The sequence below is a fragment of the Molothrus ater genome, chromosome 1 (assembly GCF_012460135.2).
Source record: "Molothrus ater isolate BHLD 08-10-18 breed brown headed cowbird chromosome 1, BPBGC_Mater_1.1, whole genome shotgun sequence".
Taxonomy (NCBI): domain Eukaryota; kingdom Metazoa; phylum Chordata; class Aves; order Passeriformes; family Icteridae; genus Molothrus; species Molothrus ater.
The window spans coordinates 114,333,734-114,355,455 of record NC_050478.2 but is presented as its reverse complement, the minus strand read 5'-3'; the positions used below and the strand labels follow the sequence as shown (position 1 = coordinate 114,355,455).

Here is a 21,722-nt window from a genome sequence, read left to right as displayed (position 1 = left end):
GGAGCCGCCCCGGCCCGGCCGCCCCGCGGGCACCCAGCCTCCGCGGGGGCGGCGGGCGGAGAGTAAAAGCGGGCCCCGGCAGGGACGCGGGGCCGGAGCCGGTCCCGCCGCCGCCAGGGCAAGGTGAGCGGGCGCTGCCGGGCGGGTGGAGGGGCCCGGCCCGGGCCTGGCCCGCGGGTGCCCGGGCGGGAGGTGACTCGCCGTGGTGGCCTCTGTCACCGCCGAGCTCGGGGCCTTGCTTTAGTCACAGGGCTGCGGGCGGAGCGCGGTGGGAGCCGGCGGCGCTTGGCGGGGAAAGCCGGGCCGGGGCTGAGTCCCTCTGGTCGGGAAAGCGAGCCCCGACCTCCCCCGGCCGCCCGCCCGCCCGCCCGCTGAGGGAACCGCTCTGCCGGCACCAGCGCCCGCCCTGTTCTTGGGCCAAAACAAGGGCTAAACCATCCTCTAGGCTCTCTCCTGTCGCAGGTGACTTTAGCAGGGTTATCAGGGTTTTCTGGTACTTTTCGTTTGTTTCGAGGTTTTTTTGGTGTGCTTGTGGTGGCAGTGCTAATTCTGATGGAAACGCCCTCCGTAGCCGTGTGTTTCTGCTGGCAGGGACGTGTCGTAGCTGCTGCTTCTCAGTGCCTTTCTAGTTTGGAAACACTGGGTTGTCCTCCAGAGGTTTCACTTGCACATTGCATATGCATGCAGGAATGGTGCTGTGTGTCGTTTACGGCAGAGCGGGATGCTGTCCATAATCTCTCCTTCTGTCCTGATCAGTAGGGTCTCACTTATCCCAGTATCTGCTGACTGCAGCCGAGGGCCTCCGTTGTAGTTTAGTTAAGGACTTTCCTGGGTCATGTGCAGAAGTCAGTGACGGGAATTGTGTGTTAGCCTTGTTTCCACATCATAAAGCTTGAAGTGTAGGCATAAGTTGGTGTGCGCTGTAATTAGTCAAACGAGAAGTTATGTCTTTGTGAACTAGTGAAAAAGGTAAGCTGCTGCATTAGCAAGTTAGAACTTAAAAATGTGCATTTTGAACTGCTCAACAGCAAGCTGGAACAGACCAATGTTGTTATCTGTTAGTGGCACATAAGAACCATGTTGAACCTCTTTTCAATGTGGAATTTCTGGGCTTTTTTGATTCATAATCTGCCTTCTCTTCTTCACTGCCATAGCATCCACATTGTGATGACCTTACTGCTGCTCTTAATGGATGTGGGAAGTAGAATTTTCACAGCAAAGGGACAGGAGGCAACAGATACAAGGTGTGGTAGGGGGAACTCTAGAACAAAGAAAAACATTTGCACAATGAAGGTATTCAAGCACTGGATTAGGGGCCTGAAGAAGCTGTGGGATCTCCGTCCATGGAGATCCAGTCCAGAATACTACTGGATTGGATATGTCCTTGGGCAATCTGATTTAACTGGATGGTTAGGAAGAGGTTGGACAGTATAAATTTCAGTATAACTTATCTTGTGATGCTCTTCAAGATGAGGAAGCAGCATTGTTCATGGTAGGTTTGACTGTTCCTGAGGGAAGGCAGTGCTTTAGCTCTTACCTCTGTGGCTGGTAGCACAGAAAACGTGAGATTTTATTTTCTGTTGCAAGTTAGCACACAGATATGCAAGTAAACTTTAAAAACTGTGGTGATTGCGTTTGAGGTATTGCATTGAACATTACAGGCAAAAGGACATGTAATATTTTGCAAGACTGACATGTGTGAACAGGATTTTAAATTTACTTGATGGAGGATTTGGGGTTTGGGTAAAGCCATAAGCAAAAGTATATAATAAGTGAGAGAGTATAGCTATAAGTTTTCTTTTAAGCTACATAATCACCTCTCAGTTTTGAAACAATACTTCAGTGCCATAATCCATACTCCATATTGTTCTCTAGGTAGTAGGTGGAACCATTGGAGAAGTCCAGACATAACAATCTGATTAATATTGTGGTGTTGAATATTACTCTGAAATCTTGCTTGGTCGCACAAGTTGTGTTTCTTTTACTTGCTGTGGGTGTTTGCTGCCTGACAGGTTCTGTAGTTCAGCTCTGGCAACTGGAATGAAAAAGAGCTTTCTCTTGCTCTCCCACACACTTTCTCTCTCATCCTTTCCCCCTAATTCCCACCCCAAAGACAGGGGTGCATGAATTCAGTGAAGGACATGTCACTACTGCTGTGTGCATGTACTGGCTGGAGATAAATCAGCTGCCCATCACACTGTCCTCAAGAACACGCCGAGGAGCAAAATGTCGTAAGCCTGAATTAGTTTGGAACAGCCGTGGATTGTGGGAGCAAGGATTAGCTTTCTTCTCATTAATAGGAGCTAGGTACCTTGAGTAATGTGTGTAGAGGCTGATTTCCAAAACCAAAGGGAAAGGGACATCCTTGCTCTGTCAGAATGCGAGGGAAAATTGAGGTAGGAAAATAAGTGAAATGAGTTCTACTCTAGTATGTGTTTCAATGTTCCTTAGCAAATGTGGAGTAAAATTGATCTGCTTTGTAATTTTTGTCGTCACTGGTGTTCTGAAAGCAATATTATCTTCTGTATTTCAGTCTCTTGTTTCTTGCAAAACCAGAGCAAAACAATGGTAGACATAAATGTCTGTCTAGGCATAGGAGCTTTGCAGTCATACCTGCTGTAAGTCACACTCTAATAAACAAAACACAGCAGCCTTAAGCTTAGATTAATTTCATTCTTAGAAATGCTGTTCTTCCATTTCTCTCTACAAGCCTCTTTTGCAGTTGCAACATTTTTTCTTCTTGGTCCTGACTAGCAGAAGCTGGAATATTAATCAACCAGTTTTTTCTAGCCTAGAATAATTTTTGTACCCAGAGGTATTAGGTTTGCTGTTCAAGCATTGTAGTTAAAATAGCCAAGCATTCAGGCTGTCTGTGTTTATAAGGTGAAGTAAATAGCAAGTTGTCCCCTAAATTGTACAAAGCTAAGAAAAATAAATGTGGCTCCAGAGTTACAGTAAGCCTGAAATTGCTGGCTTGACTTCTGTGGGCTGGTAAGTTTTTAGGAGCTGGTACTGGACTGGAGAGATTCTTATGAATAGCCACAGTAAAGCCAGAGCAGTTAAAATTCTAAAGAGGACTTTTTGTGAACTTTTTTCCCTTGTCCTTTCTGCTGCCTCTCAGTGTTGTGCTCTGGGTCTTGACCTGTCACTATCAGTAAATTTCCTTGTACAAGTTAAGGTCTCTCCAGGGCTGAGACTTTCTTATTTGAGAGAGTCTTCTTCCAGAGATGTCCTAGGCTTACAAAGAGTGGAAGTGTTCAGAAGGTTTTCTTTAAAGCACTGGATTTGAGATTGTGCTGTTTCCTGTTGTAGTTAGTGCTTGAGAGAAGGTTTTATTTTATTGTAACAATAAATTAGACTAATCAATACAGCTTTCTGAAATTCAAAAATCCAGTAATAATTGGTATTGGTAAAAGTATAAGTGTTCTGGGTCTGTGCAAGTTGAGCAGTTTTCAGTGAGATAAAATCCTAGCCTGAAATTAAGCAGTGGCACCATCTTTCTCCATTAGAATTGTCAGCATTTCCAGTACCAAAAAGAAAGGGACTGTAAATATCAAGTAAAAGTTTTGCTGTGTAAACTCTTATGTTTCTAATAGGTGCTGCTGGGATGTGGGGTAAATGGTATATGAATAAAATGCATGAGAGAGGTTTATTATATGATTAAACAGTATAGACAGATCTATCTTTTTGAAAGATTTATTCATATATTTTTTTAAAATTTTATTTTAAACAGGAGATGACAGGTGAAAATGAATCCTGTACTGCAGGACCGACATCTATGTCCTACTTAACTTGCCTGACTTACATTCTGGAAGAATGGACTGGTGTGGAGGATATTGGAGATTATCTGAGTTATGCATTTTACATTTTATGGGTGCTGTTTCCACTTGTACTAGTCTTTGTACTTCCAGGAGTTATTGTCATTCTCTTCTATGTTTCCATTCTCTGGCTTCATATTTATAAAAGGAAGAATGAAATAAAGGAAGCTTATTCCCATGATGTTTGGATAGCTGCAAGAGAAATGTTGGCAACCATATGGGATGGACATGGAAGAATATGGCATGGTAAGTGAGATCTGACCTTTCATTAAGGCTTCTGAAGCTCTTATTCCTTGTTTAGTTTTCAAGATTATCAAGATATGCTTGATTGTTGCTGCTGGTGCATGCCAGTTCAGGCCAGGGTTTTTTTTCTGTTTTATGAATGACTGTCAGTGGTGCTTGAGGCAGAAAAAAAAAAAGACATTGAGACTTTTTTGAATGTAAGTTTTTTGTCTTACGCATTTATTCCTTTGCAGCTATAAAGTGACATCTCCGTTCTGGTTGAATATATGCACAATTTTTTAAAGTGCCTTTTTTTCCCATTTTATGCTTTTTATTAATTCCTGGATTTCCTCATTTGAAGAAGACCTGAAATGTGTGTTGTGTTAAAAACTAGATCAATTAACTGTATCATTTCAGGGTTAATATATGAAGACTGGAAGTTTAATGCCAGTTCCCTGATAGCTAGTATGTCAGCCAGCACATGTTAGCTTAGTTTAATTGCACTTAACCAGTCTTACATGAAATGCCAAATGATGGCTAAAAGGAGCACTTAGTTCCTTCTTGAAATTAGCTTCAGAGCCTGACACTGTTACAGAACCCTACTTTTTTCTTTATCTTTGTATTTTGGACTACTGCTTTCTCTACTAGAATGTCAAAACTAAGGGCCTTGTTCTTTGTCCTTCTGCTATTACTTCTTTATGAAGACAGACTTAATAAATGATTTGGCTTTTCTCTCTAAGGAAATCATAAGTCTCTTTCAGAGTCATTCAGTCTAGATGCAGCTAAAGGAGAAAGAGATACTTAAGAACAATTTACATAAAGAATAAATCCTTCTTGAAAATCATCTCTATTTGTTCTCTAGTCAAAGAGAAGTGGGTTTTCAAGGCATTGATAACCAGATGGTGCAGCAGCTGTATCAGATAGGCTTTGTAAGACTAAGATGTAACTTTCAAATCTAAGAAAGTACACTACATCAAAATCAACAGCTACATCAAAGAGCTTAAAATGCTCACTTCACAATAAAAAGCTATTTACTTTTTTTTTCACAAGAAAATTATTTTTTAAAACCTTGGCTCTTTTAATCCTTAGTAACTTTATCTTTTCATAAGGTCTGACATTTTATTTGTGCAAGAAGATTCTTATCCGGTCCCTCATTGAGAGCTGTGACTTTTTTCTGCCCTGCCAGCTGCTTCCCTCTTATCTATACACTTGTCTTGCTAAAGAATGAAATGTTTTCCAGTTATTTTTTTCCCCACTTGATTCATCAGGATATCATAAGAAGAACTTTCCATCCTGAAATCTAACAGCATTAATAAAAAAAGAAGAGAAAAAAACAACCCTACAACCAAAAAGCCCCAAATATGCTGGTTGATACCTGTAATTTTACATGTATTATGCCAATTCCATGTGTGTTAGTTGGCTGGCATGGAGCACAGTAATGATCCCTTGGGATGTGACAGATGATACATTTGCAATATGTTACAGCTCCACAGTAAAATAGAGAGAGAAGAGCCAAGAGTACCTTCAGAATTAAATTAATGGAATAGGAATTGCAGACCTGATTAACTTTGGAAGATGTGACAGAATTTGGTTGAGGGGTGTTTTTTTTTGGGGTGTTTTCTTTTTGCTTGTTTTATTTTATTGTAAAAAAGATACTGTATCTGTACTACTGGGTGTTAACTGAGTGTGTTCTAAACTGATGCATTTTGTGTTAATTAAATATATTCTGCCCTGTGACTTGAATAGAGATGTGAGGTCAGGAAGAAGCTTATGTGTGTTTATGTATTTTTCAGCTAGACCCATATAGTCCCAAATAGCTTTTAGTATATAGTGATGGAAAGCTGGAACAGGTATAACTTGGAGAGAAGAAGCAAAGATAAGCTTCATATCCTGGAGTAAAAGGAGACATGAAAATGTGTGATACCATGTCAAATCTTCTAAAACAGTCACTTATGGCAATAAACTTTGAAAGGTTAATAATACCTTGAAATAGTTGTTTCACCACTCCAGTCTGTATTTTGATTTCTTTTGAATGATTGATTCAGAGGACTTTGCAGCCTTGAAAACAGTGAACAGAAAAAATAAGGATAAATTATACAGTTTGAAATGGTATGACTGGGTGTTTTGTTTTAGTGCTGGGTTTTTGGTTTTTTTTCTCTTTCTCTAAGTGCGGTGCCTTAAATGAAACTTGTATTTTCTCTGAAGCAACTTGTATTTCCTGTAGCTACTGCAAGTTATTTCTTGACTTATTATCGGTCACATTGTTCTTATCACTTCTCAATCCATGTTGGTTTTAGTTTGCCAGCTTACTGCAAAGTTAGTTTCTTTGGGATAAAATTGTATAAAAATTTAACACCTGCTACATTTTTAACTCCTAACAGGTTATGAGCTTCATGGTGTCGAAAATATTCCTCAAGGACCAGGACTTGTTGTGTTTTATCATGGAGCTACTCCTGTTGACTATATCTATTTCACAGCTAGACTTCATATAATGAAGAAGAGGCGCTGCAGCGTAGTAGCTGATCATTTTGTCTTTAGAGTACCAGGTAACACACTTCATTATAAACAAGCAGTTTTGGAATTGTTATTTGAATTTTTTAATTGTGTAATTAATAAAAAATTGTGTTGCAGGAGCACAGCTTTCAGAACAGACATTCAGACAAATTCAGTGAAAGTTTTGGAACAGACCATGTTCTTTACAAAGAACAACGAGACTGGCCCATGCAAGGGTGGGACATAGTCCTGTCTGGGCAACACTTTCCAACGACTCTAGGGTGTTTAGAAACAAAGAAAAGGAGATTGTAGGAAAAGCAGTGTTCTCTGTATTAATCATTAGCAAAGATTTCAATAAAATGTTTCTTTTTCATTAATATAGGCAGAATGAGTGGTGTGAATTGATTAAGAATTAAACTTTTTGGAACAAATGCCCTATAAGTTAAGAATACTAGTCTGAAGAGACAGTGTATTTTCTTATTCCACCCAGCTCTTTTACAGTTGAGGATGGCAGGCAGTGGAACCTGTGCCCAGGAAGACTGTTTTGAGTAGAATCTGTTTTGGAGGAAAGCTAGAGAGGTGTTAAACATGAGGAGAAGCAGATAGAAAATGAAAAATATGTTTAGGGCAAGATTTTGGCTGGATAGCCTGTTGAAATGCACTGACAGTTGGTGAAATTGATTGTGTGAGGGGTTTTTTGTTGTCTGTGTGAAATGCAGTAGTACCCACTTTCTTTCCCAAGTTTGGTTTGCGATTCACAAATGTTACAAGGAGAATCCTGTAGTGTACTGGTGCTTTTAGTAGAACCAACTCATATAAGAAAATTGTCTTTTTGGTGGTATAGATTTACTTCAGCCTTAGTTCCTGAAAAGAACTTTTTCATACTGATTACAGTATTGCTTTGCCTCTACAACTGCTTTTGCCAACAGATTCATTTATCAGTGGCCATCAAATCTTTTACATACGGATGATTAATATAACCTACTTAATGATGCAGATTTGGCTCTGTATTGTATCTTTATAGGCACAGATGTTTATCAAATGGGGTGTTATATTTTGCTACTTTTCTGCTAAGTGGGAGTATACGTATGAGTCCCCCAAATATCATTCAGTAGCATTGCAGAAACATCTTGCTGAATGGCTGATCTTGAAGAACTGGTTTTAGTGGTACAACATCTAGCCAACAGCTACAGGCATTCTTCAGGGATTGATACTGAGACCACTGCTGCGTAGTGTTTTTATAGTACCCCTGGACGAGGGCCTGGAGCATGCACAGGAAATTCACTGGTGATACCAAACTGGGAGACCTGCTGATATACTGGGCATTAAAGCTTGTTCTCAGAGTGACTTCATAGAATTCAAGTGGCAGAAATATTATGAAGTTCAGCAAAAGCAAATGTAGAGCTGTGCCGCTGGGATGAGCAATTCTCTGCAGTAGTACTCTGGATAAAAGGGGGCTTTGCAGGAAAGGACTTAAGATTCTAGTAGACAACAAGCTGAATGTGAGTTGGCAGTGTGCCCTTACAGCAAAGAAGATGAACTGCATGGTGAGCTTTTTGTAGCATGAATGTAGCCACTGGTTTGGGTGAAGAATTCTTTTTCCCATGGCATGGCACCTGTGCAAGCACATCTGTGACGTGGTGTCCAGTTTTGGACTCCCTGGTAGGGAGCACACTGACACACTGGAGCATGTTCAGTGGATTATGGGGGTCTGGAGCACACAAAGTGTACAAAAAGAGGTTGAGAGAACTGGATCTGTTTGGTGCTTATCAGATAAGGGTGTGGAAAGATGCTATTGCTGTCTTCAGTGACCTAGTGGGAGGGTGGGCAGAAGAGGGAGTCAGACTCTTCTCACAGGTGCACAGCGATAGATTGAGAAGTAACAGAGACATGTTGCAACACAAGACATTTTGATTAGATGTGTGGAAAGGTATTTTACCATGAGAATGATCAGACACCTGAAGAGATTGCGTAGGCAACTTGGGGAATCTCCATCCTTGCAGACTTTCAAAACTCTGCTGGGTGAGGCTCTCAATAGCCTGATCTAGTAGAACCCGCTTTGAGTGGGAGGCTGGACTAGATGACCTCCAGAGCTTCCTTCTAATCTGCATAATTCTCTGGTTCTGTGAAGGAATTAAGGCTGTTCAGGGAGACAAGTCCAAAGACCCCAGAAAATGTTGTGGATTGTTTCAAAATAAGCACAGTAATCTGACTGACAGCTCAGGTAGATGCTGCTTTCCTTGTGAATCAAACCAGAAAGACTGCATAATTTTATCCTAATACTAAGGCTGTCTGATCTTGATTAAGTGTTCAGGTTAAATTGGATGCCTTTTCAGAAGATGTTTTAACCAAAAGTTACTATGCTCAGTGCAGGGGAAATGGGACAGGGTGGCAGTGCATTTGGGGAGTCTGTTTAGACACACATGGATGTGTCAAAATTGTGTCAGTATTAAGTATGCTTTTCTTACATTTTGGAGGAGAGGGATATAAAATGCGGTCATGTAAATTCTTTTTTCCTTCTTTTATAACTAGAGGTTTGCCACAGGGAAAAACAGACCAAATATTCCCGCTTTCTGTTTCCTTTAGACTCTTAGCTGTGTAGTGCTTGGAAAACCATTGACTTCTCTAAGTTTAGGAGAAAGCCTTTTCCCAGTGTATTCAGAGAGGACTAAGATTTCACTTGTGTTGTTCTCCATCATCCTCTGCTATAGTATGGGCCATTTTTGCTTCCTGAAGTCATCTAGGAGCCATCTTTAAAAGGATGCCTGCTAGTTTATGTAACTAAGACAGTCCCTTTCCTGTAATGTTGCAGAGGAAAGGAGCTTTGGCTTCTTGTCTGTTACATGCAGAAGGTGTTGCAAAGTATCTTGTGGACTAGGTGCTCTGCAGATATATATGTGTGAATTATCTACAACTATGGAAGGTTGGATTCAGTGGTCTAAATGGTTCCTCACTGTTGGGATCCTAAAGGAAAATGGGAAAACGATGACATCCTTGCTATCCGGTAGCTGACAGCCCTGATATTACAGTCACTGGGGCCAAGATAGAAAAATGTACATAGTGCACAAGTTGAGAGCAGTATTACATGCCTTACTGGGTGCTCTTCAAGGGGTTTTCAAACATTTCTGCCAATACAGTCTTGTGGAAAATAGGTGAAGAGTATGTTGAGGCAAAGGGCAGAGTTTGGGTTGAACTGTGGAATAAAATTAAGTTTGAACTTCTTGGTGTCTGGAAGAAAATGTTTTGCATGGCTGAAAAATTGTGTTTAGATAATTTAGAGAGTTGTTTTGTTATTTAAAATGGAAAAACAGATTCTTGGTACCTTTCATGCAGTGCTACCTGGTACTACCCTAGTGTTTCTTCTAACTTTGTGGTGACCTTTGCCTTTGACAGCAGGTACCCTGGCTGTCCTTTCTGGGCCATTGTGTCAGATTGCATCTCTCAGCTCATTTAAGGGAGCCAAGTTCTTCTTTGGTACTGAAGCAGAGATATCAATAGTAATGTGTGATCTGCTGGCAAGGCTGTGAAGCACTGCTCAGAATATAAAGTTGATACTAATCAAAGGGGGATATACAGCTGAGAAATTTTGTGAGGACTTAAAACCTCCCTGGACAACTATTCTTTACATTTTCACATTTTCAAATCTTTTCACATTTTTTTGTCTGTATTCTGACAATATTCTGTTCTTTTTTTTTTTACTGATAAATGAACTGGAAAAACTCACGGTGTTTGCTTTGTCATACACACTCTCCCCCTCACCCCTTTCTCAGTGTATCCAATGCAGAAACGGTGCTGTCACAGTCCTTGCTTCCTTGGAGTCTCTTTTCCTGCTCATCTCAACCATTTTCATTACTGTTTTGTCTGTCTCTGAGCTCACTGACAGAAAGGACTTGGAGACAGGCAGCTTTTTACCACCAGGTACATTCCAGAGAGCTTTAATTAGTTTGGGAATGTCAAGCATTGTAAAAATCAGCTATTAAAAATCTCCCAAAAAAAGCACCTGAAAGAAATGACTTTCAGTTCCAGGTGTTCTTCCATGCAAATGCTTTTGGATGAAGACTGAGTGTCATCAGCAGTGTGTGAGGCAGGCACAGAAAAATATGAGACAGGTGTAATGCAGCTTGTGTTCTGTGGCCATGTGTATGGACAGAACCTGATTGGGTATGGAGATGAGTTGGGAGTAATTATACTCACACCAGTTAAAAAGACTAGTTAGAGATCAGAGTTTAGTTAAGAATAAACTGATAATGTGTTGCTTCATGCTTTTCTTCCCAAGCCCTTTGTTTATGCAGGCTGTAAGAGAAGATAGACCTCTGTCTTCATAACTTTCTTTGGGCTCTCCTTTAGCATGTGTGTGTATATAGCAAATGTGTGTTTATAGTTACAGCTATTCATTTGTTATTAAGAGGCAAACTTGACTAGATCAGTTCTTTGTCCTTTTCTATGGCTGATAAGGTTGTTTGCTTCAGTGGGAAATTTCAAGGAAGAGAAATAATGTTTCCCTTACTGCCCAGTCATCCAAAGTTACTTTTTTGGTATGCACTACTCATAAATACTGTATAAGTTTAAAATCTATTGAACCAACCAAACAGGACTTATTTCCTGCAAACAGAGGTCTGTGGTAGTTATGTCCTTTAACAATAGGCTAGTTGTCTAAATTGATCAGATGTGTTTCTTTTGATGATTGTAGCAAATTTTTGATGTTCTACTGTTTCTTGAAGGGTACAGTCCAAATGACATGTCAAATTTAAGGTGATATGAAGAGTTTATGTAACATTAGGTAAAAGATTTCAGTTACAATATTAAGAGAAGGTGAGTGTACCCAGTTGAGGCTTACCAGATGCTTCTCTGTATGAAATGCCATCCAGGTACTCTCAGACTGAACCAGTCAATTGCTGCAGTGATCCATAATGCAGAGAATTATGCATTTTCTTTGTCATTCTCTACCTTATGCACTACTGTTCTTTGCTGAAGTTCACAAAACAGAACCACAACTTTCCTAGTTTGCTTCTTGTTGCTCGCTATTTGGACTGTGCTATGTTTGAACAGTGGAGCTTGGGCAAGGAGCCAGTGCCCTTGAGTCAAACACCTCCTTCAAAGGGACATGTGAAAGACATCTCAGAGTGCTTGACAGTTCTTTTTCAGTTTAGTCCTGACTGTGAGATAGCACCTGACTTTACTATGGCAAAAAGCCACTGAAACCCCTAAATCTTCAACTTTGCAGACCAAAATCTGTAAGTTAGACTTAATGCTTCAGTCCCTCTTGGGGACTGTGGGCCACAGCTTATTAGACAATTAAATTTTAGCCATAGTGTTCTGTGCTGGGAATCTGTACTCCCTGGTAGTATGAATTAACACTTTTGGAATTAATGTTATCTTAACCCTGCAGGTTTCAGAATACTACTTGATGTATTTGGAGTTATACATGGACCAAAAGAAGCTTGTGTCAGGACTCTGGAGGAGGGTCATCTGTTAGCCATTGCCCCAGGAGGACTTCGGGAAGCTCTCTTCAGTGATGAAACGTACAATATTTTGTGGAGCGATCGGAAGGGCTTTGCTCAGGTGGCCATTGATGCAAAAGTGGTAAGAATGACACGTAATGGAAGAGAAGCAAAGAAAGCTGAGTTATTAGTACTTTCTTCCAGAGAAAGCTATTTTGATTATCATGTATTTGATGTTAGATTTCTGACTGTCATGAGTATGGTCTACTTGCTCTCACAACTAGATCTCCTGACTCTTTTTGTTGCTCTTGATAGATAAGAAGGCTTATGAGTCAGCTAAGAATACTGTGGTTAGGAAATCCAGAGTTCAAAAGAACAAGAGATGAAATACAAGATGGTTTCTCCTTATAAGCATGTGCTGTTTTATACATAGCTGGTTAGTATTGTGATGGCCTAGCCCTCCCTGACCAGCATGGTTGGGAAGCAACCCTCTATATCAAGAGTCACAGAATGTGCTGAGTTGGGAGGGACCATCAGGATCATAGAGTCCAACTCCACATGTTTCTGTTTGTTCTGTCGCTGAAGTGTGGTGTGACCCAGCAGGGTATAGATTCACTGACACTTTGTACTGTATTGGCATTTTATGGTAGTGAGGAATGTCCAGGGCTGGTCACTGGCATGAACTCTTCAGTTCTAATGTACAGCATTGGGCTTGGTCAGCAGGCAGGTCGTTATTCATAGGGGACCAAATGCTGAGGCACGACAGTGTGTGAGATATATTTGAATTGTAACTATTTTAGTAATCATTTCAGAATCCCTCCTGTTCTAGATTTGTACTTGGAAGATGTGTGCATATGTCCATAGGTCTGCATATACCTAATTTAAAAGCTAGTCTCACACCAGGAGTTTTATATTTAGTTACTGTCAAAGACAGACTAGTTCAATCTCTGGATTTTACACAGAAATAGAATACTTTTAAGACCCAAGTGTGCATCACTTTTCTCACAAGGAAAATAACACTGTTTAAGCAGGTATTTTCAACAGGTTTAAATTTTACTAATGTATTACAATAGCATGTGAAGGCTATACTTGAGATTCAGCTGTGATTGTGCTAGTTGCATTTATTTAATTGGATGTGTGTTGGTTCCCATTATGCACTCACAAGGTGTGTAGCTTCATCCCCCCCTAAAAAAAAACCCTGAGTGATGCAGTAAAATAGAAGGAGTGTCAGCGACAGGCTGAAAGTGGGAAAAGCATCTTTATTTAGATTAAAGATGAACTTTTAAATCACCTTGAATCATAAGCGGAACTCCTCATGGAAAGAAGAATTTGTCTAAAATATCAGAAAAATTTGTCTAAAACTAGGACCTTCAACGTGTTGAAGTTGTCTTATTTCAGCAGATTTTTGCCAGAATTTCTGTCATATGAACAAAAATTTCTACCTCTATGTCAAAAGTAAGATGTTCCAAGTAAGATTGTTCAAGAATAAAGACATTTGTATGCATTCAGTTTAGGCAACTGCACTTCCTTTTATTCTCTGTAATTATTTACAGACCTTTTTTTCCCTCTCAAAAAACCCCAAACTTGATGCATGTCTGGAAAGTTACATGTATAGCTTATCCCCATGCTTGTCTTTAAAATGTTTAAAAGAATTTGAGTTCATGAAAATCCCATAAACAGTTCTGTATTTCTGATGATGCAGTGTATAGTGGGGACATACTATAAAATGCTATTGAAAAACTTTATATAGTAGCTAACCCCCCCCACAGTTCTTGTAAATCTTGACAGCTGTTTGCAATTTTAAAAACAGCAATAAAAACTTGAAATATTCAACACCATTCCAAGTACTCATCAGCAGAAATAAGTCATGGACATGTATTGAATATGACACATCAAGTGTGAAGCAATACCTTCATCATAGCAGAGAGGAATCAGACAAGTTTAGTGTCCCAATCCTGTGAATCCTTCCCTTTGAGCATAACTACAAATTAGGTAAGAGGTTTAAGCACTTAAGTCACAACTGTGCAAACACTGCTAGCTGGGGGGAGGGACACCTGAAAGCTCCATAGGTTCTGGAATTCTGGACTGCTCTAATAGACTTGCTGAAACAGTGACTCACTGAAATCTTGTGGTATTCTTCAGTTTGAATACTCATGGCAGAAGGTCACAGAAAAACTTCAGAATACCTGTTTTGCCCTCTATATATCCTTGTCTGAGAAACACTTCTGACATTAATTTGCCTTTTAATTAAGTGAGGTAGAAGTTTTTTAGATAGTGCTATCTTAAATTCTTAATTATTTTTTTTCCCTCCTAGCCCATCATTCCTATGTTTACACAAAATGTTCGAGAAGGCTTTAGGACATTAGGAGGAATAAGTAAGATATTTTCTATTTTTCTGTAGTTTATTTTTCCATGTGTGTTTAGCCTATCTCTGTAGAAATAATCCTCATAAGTTTGAGATTTAACACAGCCTTGTTTCTTGATGTTTGCTCTCTGGTAGAGTTCAGAGACGTTATTAGGATTTAATATCTGCATTAGATGTGATATTGGCTCATCTAGGTTACTTTCCACATAGCAGTGTTCTTTTACACAAGCAGTAGAAGAAAGAAAAAAGGAGCCAGAAAAACGCAGAAAGATGTAAGGCACTTTTTTCTCTGCTTATATCTGCTAGGCCAACCCTAGGTTTCCTGCTGTCTGTTAAGAAGCAAAGCAAGCAGGCTGGCAACTGACACAATATTCCTGTTTTCCTAAAGCTCTGTGCTTACACCTCTACCTGTACTTAAAGCTTGAATGGTTTGAACTACATTTAATCTGTAGTTGCTTTTCTGTTCTGCACTAGACCTGTGGTTCCTCACAAAACTTGCATTTGGCACCTCTCCTTCCTTATCTCTATAGCCAGAAAATGAATAGATGGGTCTTTTGTCTGAGGGGTCCATCTCTGGGATGATTAGATGCCCACATCTCTGCTCATTTGCTAGTGTTAAACTCCCTCTTTTTTATATCTCTTAGTTACTATCTAGCAGAGGGACCTGAACAAATCTCCATACCAATGGAGTGTTCTGTCTCAAGTATGGCATCATCACCTTCATCAGAAGGCTGCAGGGCAGCACAGTTCTGTTTCTCTTCCTCTTCGTTTCAGAGGAGAAATATATTGCATGGAGAAAGCCAAGGCATCAGATGCAGAAGCTGGAATAATTCACACATTTATCATGCTGTACAAAAATCAACAGCAATTAATTGTTGCTGTGTTTAGGAGAATCCCAAACAGAGGAAATTGAAGCCAAAATCACTTGTGCTCCTTGCATTCTACAACAGAGTTGTTAGAGGAGTGTAATTTCTTGGTCACTGGAGGTGTTACTCCAGTTTCAGTGGTTTTGTCTTTGTTTTTATAGGTTATGTACAGAAAATTCCACGTCTTGATCAGTAAGGAGTTTCTTATGCCAGCATGCCATTTAATGGAGTTTCTTGTCTGAAATTGAGAACTATAATATTAGTGCTTATTTTTCAAAGAATCTCTTCTGGGTACATTTGGGATAAACCCTTAGAAGGTGACATGTGAGAAGAATGTGTCCTCTTAGAGCTGTTTGAAATACCTGTTTTTTCTCTCTTTTTGTTGTTTAACTGCCACCAGTGTGTGATCTGAAAGAGCAATTCGGTATGTTAGCATGACTGACTTTTAGGCAGATAAGGCTATTTCTGATCCTGTACCGCAACGGGACTGAACATGCAGTTTTCCAATACTAGTTTCTAATTCTAACCTGTCAAATGAGCTGAACCTGTAACCTGTATTGTGTAAGATTCTCTTCCTCTCCAGAGAGGCAGCTATTGAATTTCTCTCCTCTTCTTTCTTCTCGTTTCAGCTACTCTTTGGAGGAAAGATTTCACACCAAGTTAGAGTAGAAATAAGTCTGATATAAGCATTAATGCAGCTTTTAGGAAATGAAAGTCAAGGTAGGATAGCACTTGAGATGCCACATTATTTGAGAGTTTGGATTGGGAGCTAGAGTACTTTGCAAGCCAGTTTCAATGTTAAGACATAGTGGGGACAAAAAACTTTACAGAATAATCCCAGTGTCTCTTTCTCTTTCTCTCTTCTTCCTTCACCCTTCCCCACTTCCCTTCTCCCTTCCCCACCTTTCTTTCTCCCATTTTCAACCACATTTTTTCACATTAGAAATACTTAGGTCGCTATATGAGCGTATTAGATTGCCAGTAGTTCCTCTGTATGGGGGCTTTCCTGTCAAGCTTCGTACATTTATTGGAGAACCCATTCCATATGAACCAAATATGACTGCTGAGGAGCTAGCTACAAAGGTAAGAGAGATATCTATATGTGTAAACTTAAAATATTGATAAAAACCACTGCAATAGTCTTGTCAAGAGATTTCTGTCTAGAAGCCAGTTATAGAAATTGGTGGAATCATGTACTTGCCTAACTCTGAATGTTGTTCTTAAATACTGTATTTTTTATTACTGCAACTTGCAGATGTTCTAGGTCTTATAAAGTTAATTTCACCCTATATTTGCTTTGAGAAACAACTTGCTTTAAGGGCTGAAGAAGTTTGGTCAGACAAGACAGTTCTCAGTTGATAGAGAGAAGCACTTCACCCAAGAGGAAGCATTCTGCTTCCTGGTGTTTTCATAAAGATACTAAGGAAGCCTTTCAAACAGCAAATCTATGTTCACCAACTGTTGGAATTGCATACACTAAAAGAAAAAAATATATAATTTCACTGCTTTGCCTAGTGTGTTTCTATTTTGTACAGCTTCAAGCCCAGCAATTTAACTTATAAATGTTCCTCTTAATTCAGATTTGCATGCCTTAGAGAAAGGATCTTCAGGTCCTCATGTTTATTCAGTTTATTAATAGATTTCACAGTGCAAAGACATAAACCAGTTAAGTGCTGGAGCAGTGAGATGGAGTGGGCTGAAACAGGTATTTTTAAAAACTCCACAGATGGTCACTTAAAATATTCTAAAAATTTCACTTGAGAGAGAGACTTTTCTTGACCATGCAGGTGTCAGTTCAGTTGTCTCTTTGTCTGTTTATCCTATGATTAGATCTCTGCAAAAATACTCTTAAAATGTTTGTCTGCAGTAGGTTAGGCCCTGCTTATGGAACACTGCTTGTTTCTTTTGTGGGGTCACTCTGACAGGACTTCAGAACTAGCTTTCAGCAGAGAATGTGTTTCAGTTATTTTCAGACATGCATTGACATCTTACACTTATGCCAACCCTCACTATTTTCTGACTTAAGTTCAGATTCTGCTAGATAAAGCCCCAAGAATGTGAATTCCCTAGAATCCTACTTAGAGTGATTTTGAAGTTGTATCTCATGTTTCAGGCTATGGCACAGTATGCATTTTCCCATTATATAGAGCAAAAAATAAAGCTCAAAATTTTTACCTAATACGAATTTTAGATCTGTACAATCACTTAGGACCAGATGTATGAAGTCCTTGTCGCTGACATATCAGTTGATCACTTACTTCATATGAACAGTGGGAGCTTGTACCAACAAACAACATTCTACTACTATCTGTCCTTGCTGACCACTGGTTTACAGAGGCAAATCTCTGTTCTTCTGTTTTGGGCAGAATTCCCTAGCCTGTGCTTGTCTGGGCAGAATAGGAAGTGTGTTCTCACCCAGCTTTTGCATGTTGCCCTGCTTTTGCATGTTCCCTATATAGCTTTTATATAATAAGAGTAACTGCTGTGACTCCTTGGCCTGTTTGTTTTTTGAGTGAAAGTGAAGGCTGCTGTCACCTGCAGCTAAGGGGCCTGAGCATGTGTCACAGGACCAGACCCTTCAGGGGCCTTGGGGCCAGAGGGCATTACTTTGTACAAGTCAAATGTGCTGAGACACAATGGTGTTTCCAGTGCTGCTTCTGAGCAGGTGTAGAGTCAAAGGTGGTGCCCACTGGAAGAGTGTTATTGATGCAAACCTGGGCATAGGCAGAAGTTTGAGTTGCAGTACATCATGCAGGTGTCTAACATGCTTTATAGACCTAAGTCTTTTCATGAATTCACTCTGTTGTCATTTGACTTTTGCGTATCACTAATACAGCTTGTGAACGCAGCTATCACACGTAAGAGATACTAGTTTGTTGGTCTGTTTCTTGACAGTGTTGTCACAATCACATCTCTGGGCTTAAATATGGAAGAACAGTATTTTGAATTTGCAATATATCTGTCATATTTGAAAGGATTAAAAAGAGCCTAGAAACTGTTTTATTATATGAGCAGTATGAAAATGAGGTTTTCTGACCAAAATCTTTTTTCTTTCCCTACAGACAAAAGCAGCAGTCCAAGCTCTCATAGACAAACACCAGAAAATACCAGGAAATATATTTAGGGCACTAATGGAACGATTTCAAACACAAAAGAAAGAAGATTAAGGTCTTTTGAGCTTAAACTTCTATAACTACTATTTAGTTAAAATATTCTTAAAGTCACATTTGTAAATTATTCGTTCTTCTAATAATAGGTTTTAAATACTGTCCTAATGATACTGCTGTATAATTCAAGATAGAAGTCCCTTGGCCTTGCCCTTTCCCCTGTCCAGTATCAAGCTCAGGAACCCAAACTTCAAATCATTCATAATGGGGCAAAGTTTAATTTTTGATAAATGCATTCCTACCTTGGAAGTGTCTGGGTTGTTGATCTGGGTTTGTTTTGGGGTTTTTTTTCAAATAGTACTGCAAGCCTTTATGTATATGGTCTGTCATCCTTTTGGTCTGTCATTGTCTCCCATCCCCACCATGATGGATCTCTAACCTGAATGTCAAACCCTCTGCAGAGCTGGAGTCTTACTGTCTTGACCGTCATCAATGTAAGGAGGTTTTGTGGGCCAGATTAATGCCATACAACACATATGAAAACTGTCCTGAGGTTGTTACTCTCACACTGCTGGGAAACAGTCCACCACTTTTGGCCTGCAGAACCTCTAGCAATGCCTGCAAAACCTGTGTTGCAAAATGTTTCATTTTGCTGGGTGAGCTCAGAAAGGGTTCAGAGGAGTGAAAATTGATTAGAGAACTACAGTGATCAAGGAGGTTTGTTATGGAAGCCAGAAACCACATTGATGCTGTGAATGAGAACCCTACAACATGACTGCAATTCCAAGCCAAGGCATATTGGATATCTGCCCTTGAGAAGAGACTTGTCCCATTTATTTCTCAGTGAATCTACACATTCTCTGTTGAAACAATGAGCCAAGCATTCAAACATCAAGAAGTAGAAATGAGAATAGTGTTTAGTAATATGAGCTCAAAAATCTTTATTTTGATGGAAAGAGAAAATTGTAACAACACTGTAAAAGCAGTAGTTTTTTTGAAAAACAGAATTGACATTCCCAAATACCCTTTAGTATGTGAATAAACTATTAAATATATTCTTCAAACAGTTATTTATGTAAGTTAAATACTAATGAGAGGGATGTTCTGTATATTTTCCTTAAGTGAAAACAATTGAATCAACAGGCGAGAGATGCAAGATTGCGCTCTTGTGCACTTACAGCAAATTATATTTTTTTCTTAGCTAAAGCCTATGGTTTTATTGTCCATATAGGAAATACCTGAAATATTTCTTCTAGTTTCCAGGAATTTTGATCTACAGTTCTTAAATTAACATCTGGGAATTTTTAGTTCTGGGATGAGGACAGATTCCTTCAGAAAAAGAGGTTTTTGCTATATGATGTGGTTGCCTTTCAATATTGTTGAGGTGTGACCTTTTCTTAAAGCAAAATATACCCACCCCCAAAAAAATACCCAACAAATAACCAACATTTGAAGGAGCAGTTGTATTTGATGTAGTAGTCATTCCTCTCACCATTTAAGCACGTACTTTGCTTTATGCTCTTTTAAATGTGTAAGTTAGTGACATTGCATAACTGCATGTGGGTGATGCCCTGTGTTAGAAAAATATCACTTAATGGGGAATTGTCTATCAAATGTGGTTCACAGGAAGCAAAAGGCTTACTTTATGATATTATTTTATACCAAAAATGTTTTACGTGGTGTCAAAATTTTTAAAGCTTTGGGAAGAATCATGTTATGTAAAAGCAAATGCCCATTCTGAAGTTTAAGTGACTTGGGTTTTACTTGAAGGCAAGATTGCATTCCTTTTAATTTATTGGACTGTGTTTCAAAAATACTGTTAAGACAGCATGTCATGAAAAAGGATAATGCTAAATTCCTGCATTGAAGTATAACTTAAGTATGATCTTTTGTTTACTGTCCATCTTGAGGAAAATGTACATCAGTCTGTGTTGTGAACATCTCAAAGCTGAACATGTTTTGTGTTGAGGTTGCATGTATGTAAAAGAGAACTCAATCTAAAAGGTTCTGTTAGACGTGGACAGACGTTGTTATCAGAGATTTTGTAAAATTTATTTTATTAAGTATGTGGGCTATTTGCTGCAGTTTTGTCCCCTTATGTATTGAAAGGTCAGTATAAAAAATGAAGGGCAGTATTGGTACTCTATAAGTGTTCATATTTGTATAGGCCTTTCATATTTATTTCTATATATTAAAAATATATAGAAGACACTTTTTGAATAAAATTGACAACTGGAACAGACTTCTGAAGTTTTGTGTTGTGTTTGAACTAAATGGAATGGATATATGGCCTGTCCTGCTGAACCTTGAGTGGTTTTGAGCAGCATACCTACCCCTGAGATTCCCTTCTTGCTTTGCAGTGACTCAATAGGGATGGAAGGAACAAAACCCCATAAGGAATGAAAATAAAAATAATTCAGACAACAGTGAAGTAAAGGAAAAAAGTCACATAAATAATAAGGTCTGAGTTTTAATAATTGCAGTCTGTTCTGCAGAGGGGCTTTACAAGAACTGCAGTACCACTTTAGTTAAAAGTTATGCAACAGAAAATAGGCTATAAATACTGACTAGTAAGGTTTATTTGTATATATTTGGGGTGTGAATGACTGCCTACTTAGTTTTATTGAAAAATAGGCAGATGTGGATGGATACTCTCACAAGTAAGGTTATAGGACCTGGCATCCTTTTAGCTGATTTGGTTTACTGTGCATCAAGCAGAAGTATTCAAAGGGTATTTTAGCAGGGTTAGACTAAACCACTGATTGTCTGGTTGGCCTTTAGATACACTGAAGACCTGACATGTTTTGCCATGTGAGCAGTATAAGCAGGATATGCATTTTTAGGTTGTTTGGAAGTAGACCAACTGCTGTACTGACAGGTCTTCATCATTATCTCTGAACAAGACCCGAATCTCCTACTGCCCAATTTACTGTCCTGTTGTGTAATAGCAGAGCTCAGTCTGAACATCTATTATTAGGATGCTTTCACATGAAATTAATCTCTGCAAATGCAAGGTAGAGCAGTTAATCAGCGCTGTCAACACAACTGTGTGGCTCATCCGGTGTGGGGTTTGCTGTACAAGTGTAGCATTATGTTGCTTCATCCTATTATTCTGTGGAGAAGATACAGCTATGATGACAGTGTGTTAGCTCTACGGTGCTTAATCCTTATTAAGCCCATCATGGACGCTAGGATGCTTTTCTTGGTGTTATTTTGGCATCAAAAAATTGCCGTACCAAAAGTAAATGTGGGAGTGCACAGAATTGCTACACGAGCATAGTAGCACTGAAAATGCATGTTAAGTAAGATGATTCTCCAAAACGTGTCTGCTAAAACTTCAAGAGACAATCAGATGACACTTTTCTGTTTTCTTCACTTTTTTTTTTGAGCTCAGGACTAGTCAAAAGAAA

General features: G+C 39.3%; 1 protein-coding gene across 3 annotated transcripts; it reads left to right on the top strand.

Moving 5' to 3' along the window:
• Nucleotides 1–11: 11 nt before the first annotated feature.
• LOC118699815 (transmembrane protein 68-like) lies at nucleotides 12–20,554 on the top strand. 3 transcript variants are annotated; one of them, XR_004982128.2, is made up of 7 exons: nucleotides 12–123; nucleotides 3,734–4,064; nucleotides 6,422–6,586; nucleotides 11,923–12,116; nucleotides 14,289–14,349; nucleotides 15,835–15,925; nucleotides 16,149–16,288. XR_004982128.2 is itself a non-coding variant. In XM_036404005.1 (7 exons), exons 2-7 carry the CDS (start codon nucleotides 3,737–3,739, stop codon nucleotides 18,370–18,372), a joined length of 993 nt encoding a protein of 330 aa, XP_036259898.1. In that variant the 5' UTR covers nucleotides 12–123; nucleotides 3,734–3,736; the 3' UTR covers nucleotides 18,373–20,554. The 3 variants fall into 3 exon arrangements, 2 of the variants coding, with proteins under 2 accessions (XP_036259898.1, XP_036259914.1); XM_036404005.1 differs by lacking the exon at nucleotides 15,835–15,925 and adding an exon at nucleotides 18,268–20,554; XM_036404021.2 differs by lacking the exon at nucleotides 16,149–16,288 and having other exon boundaries at nucleotides 15,835–16,142.
• The last annotated feature ends 1,168 nt before the right edge of the window (nucleotides 20,555–21,722 follow it).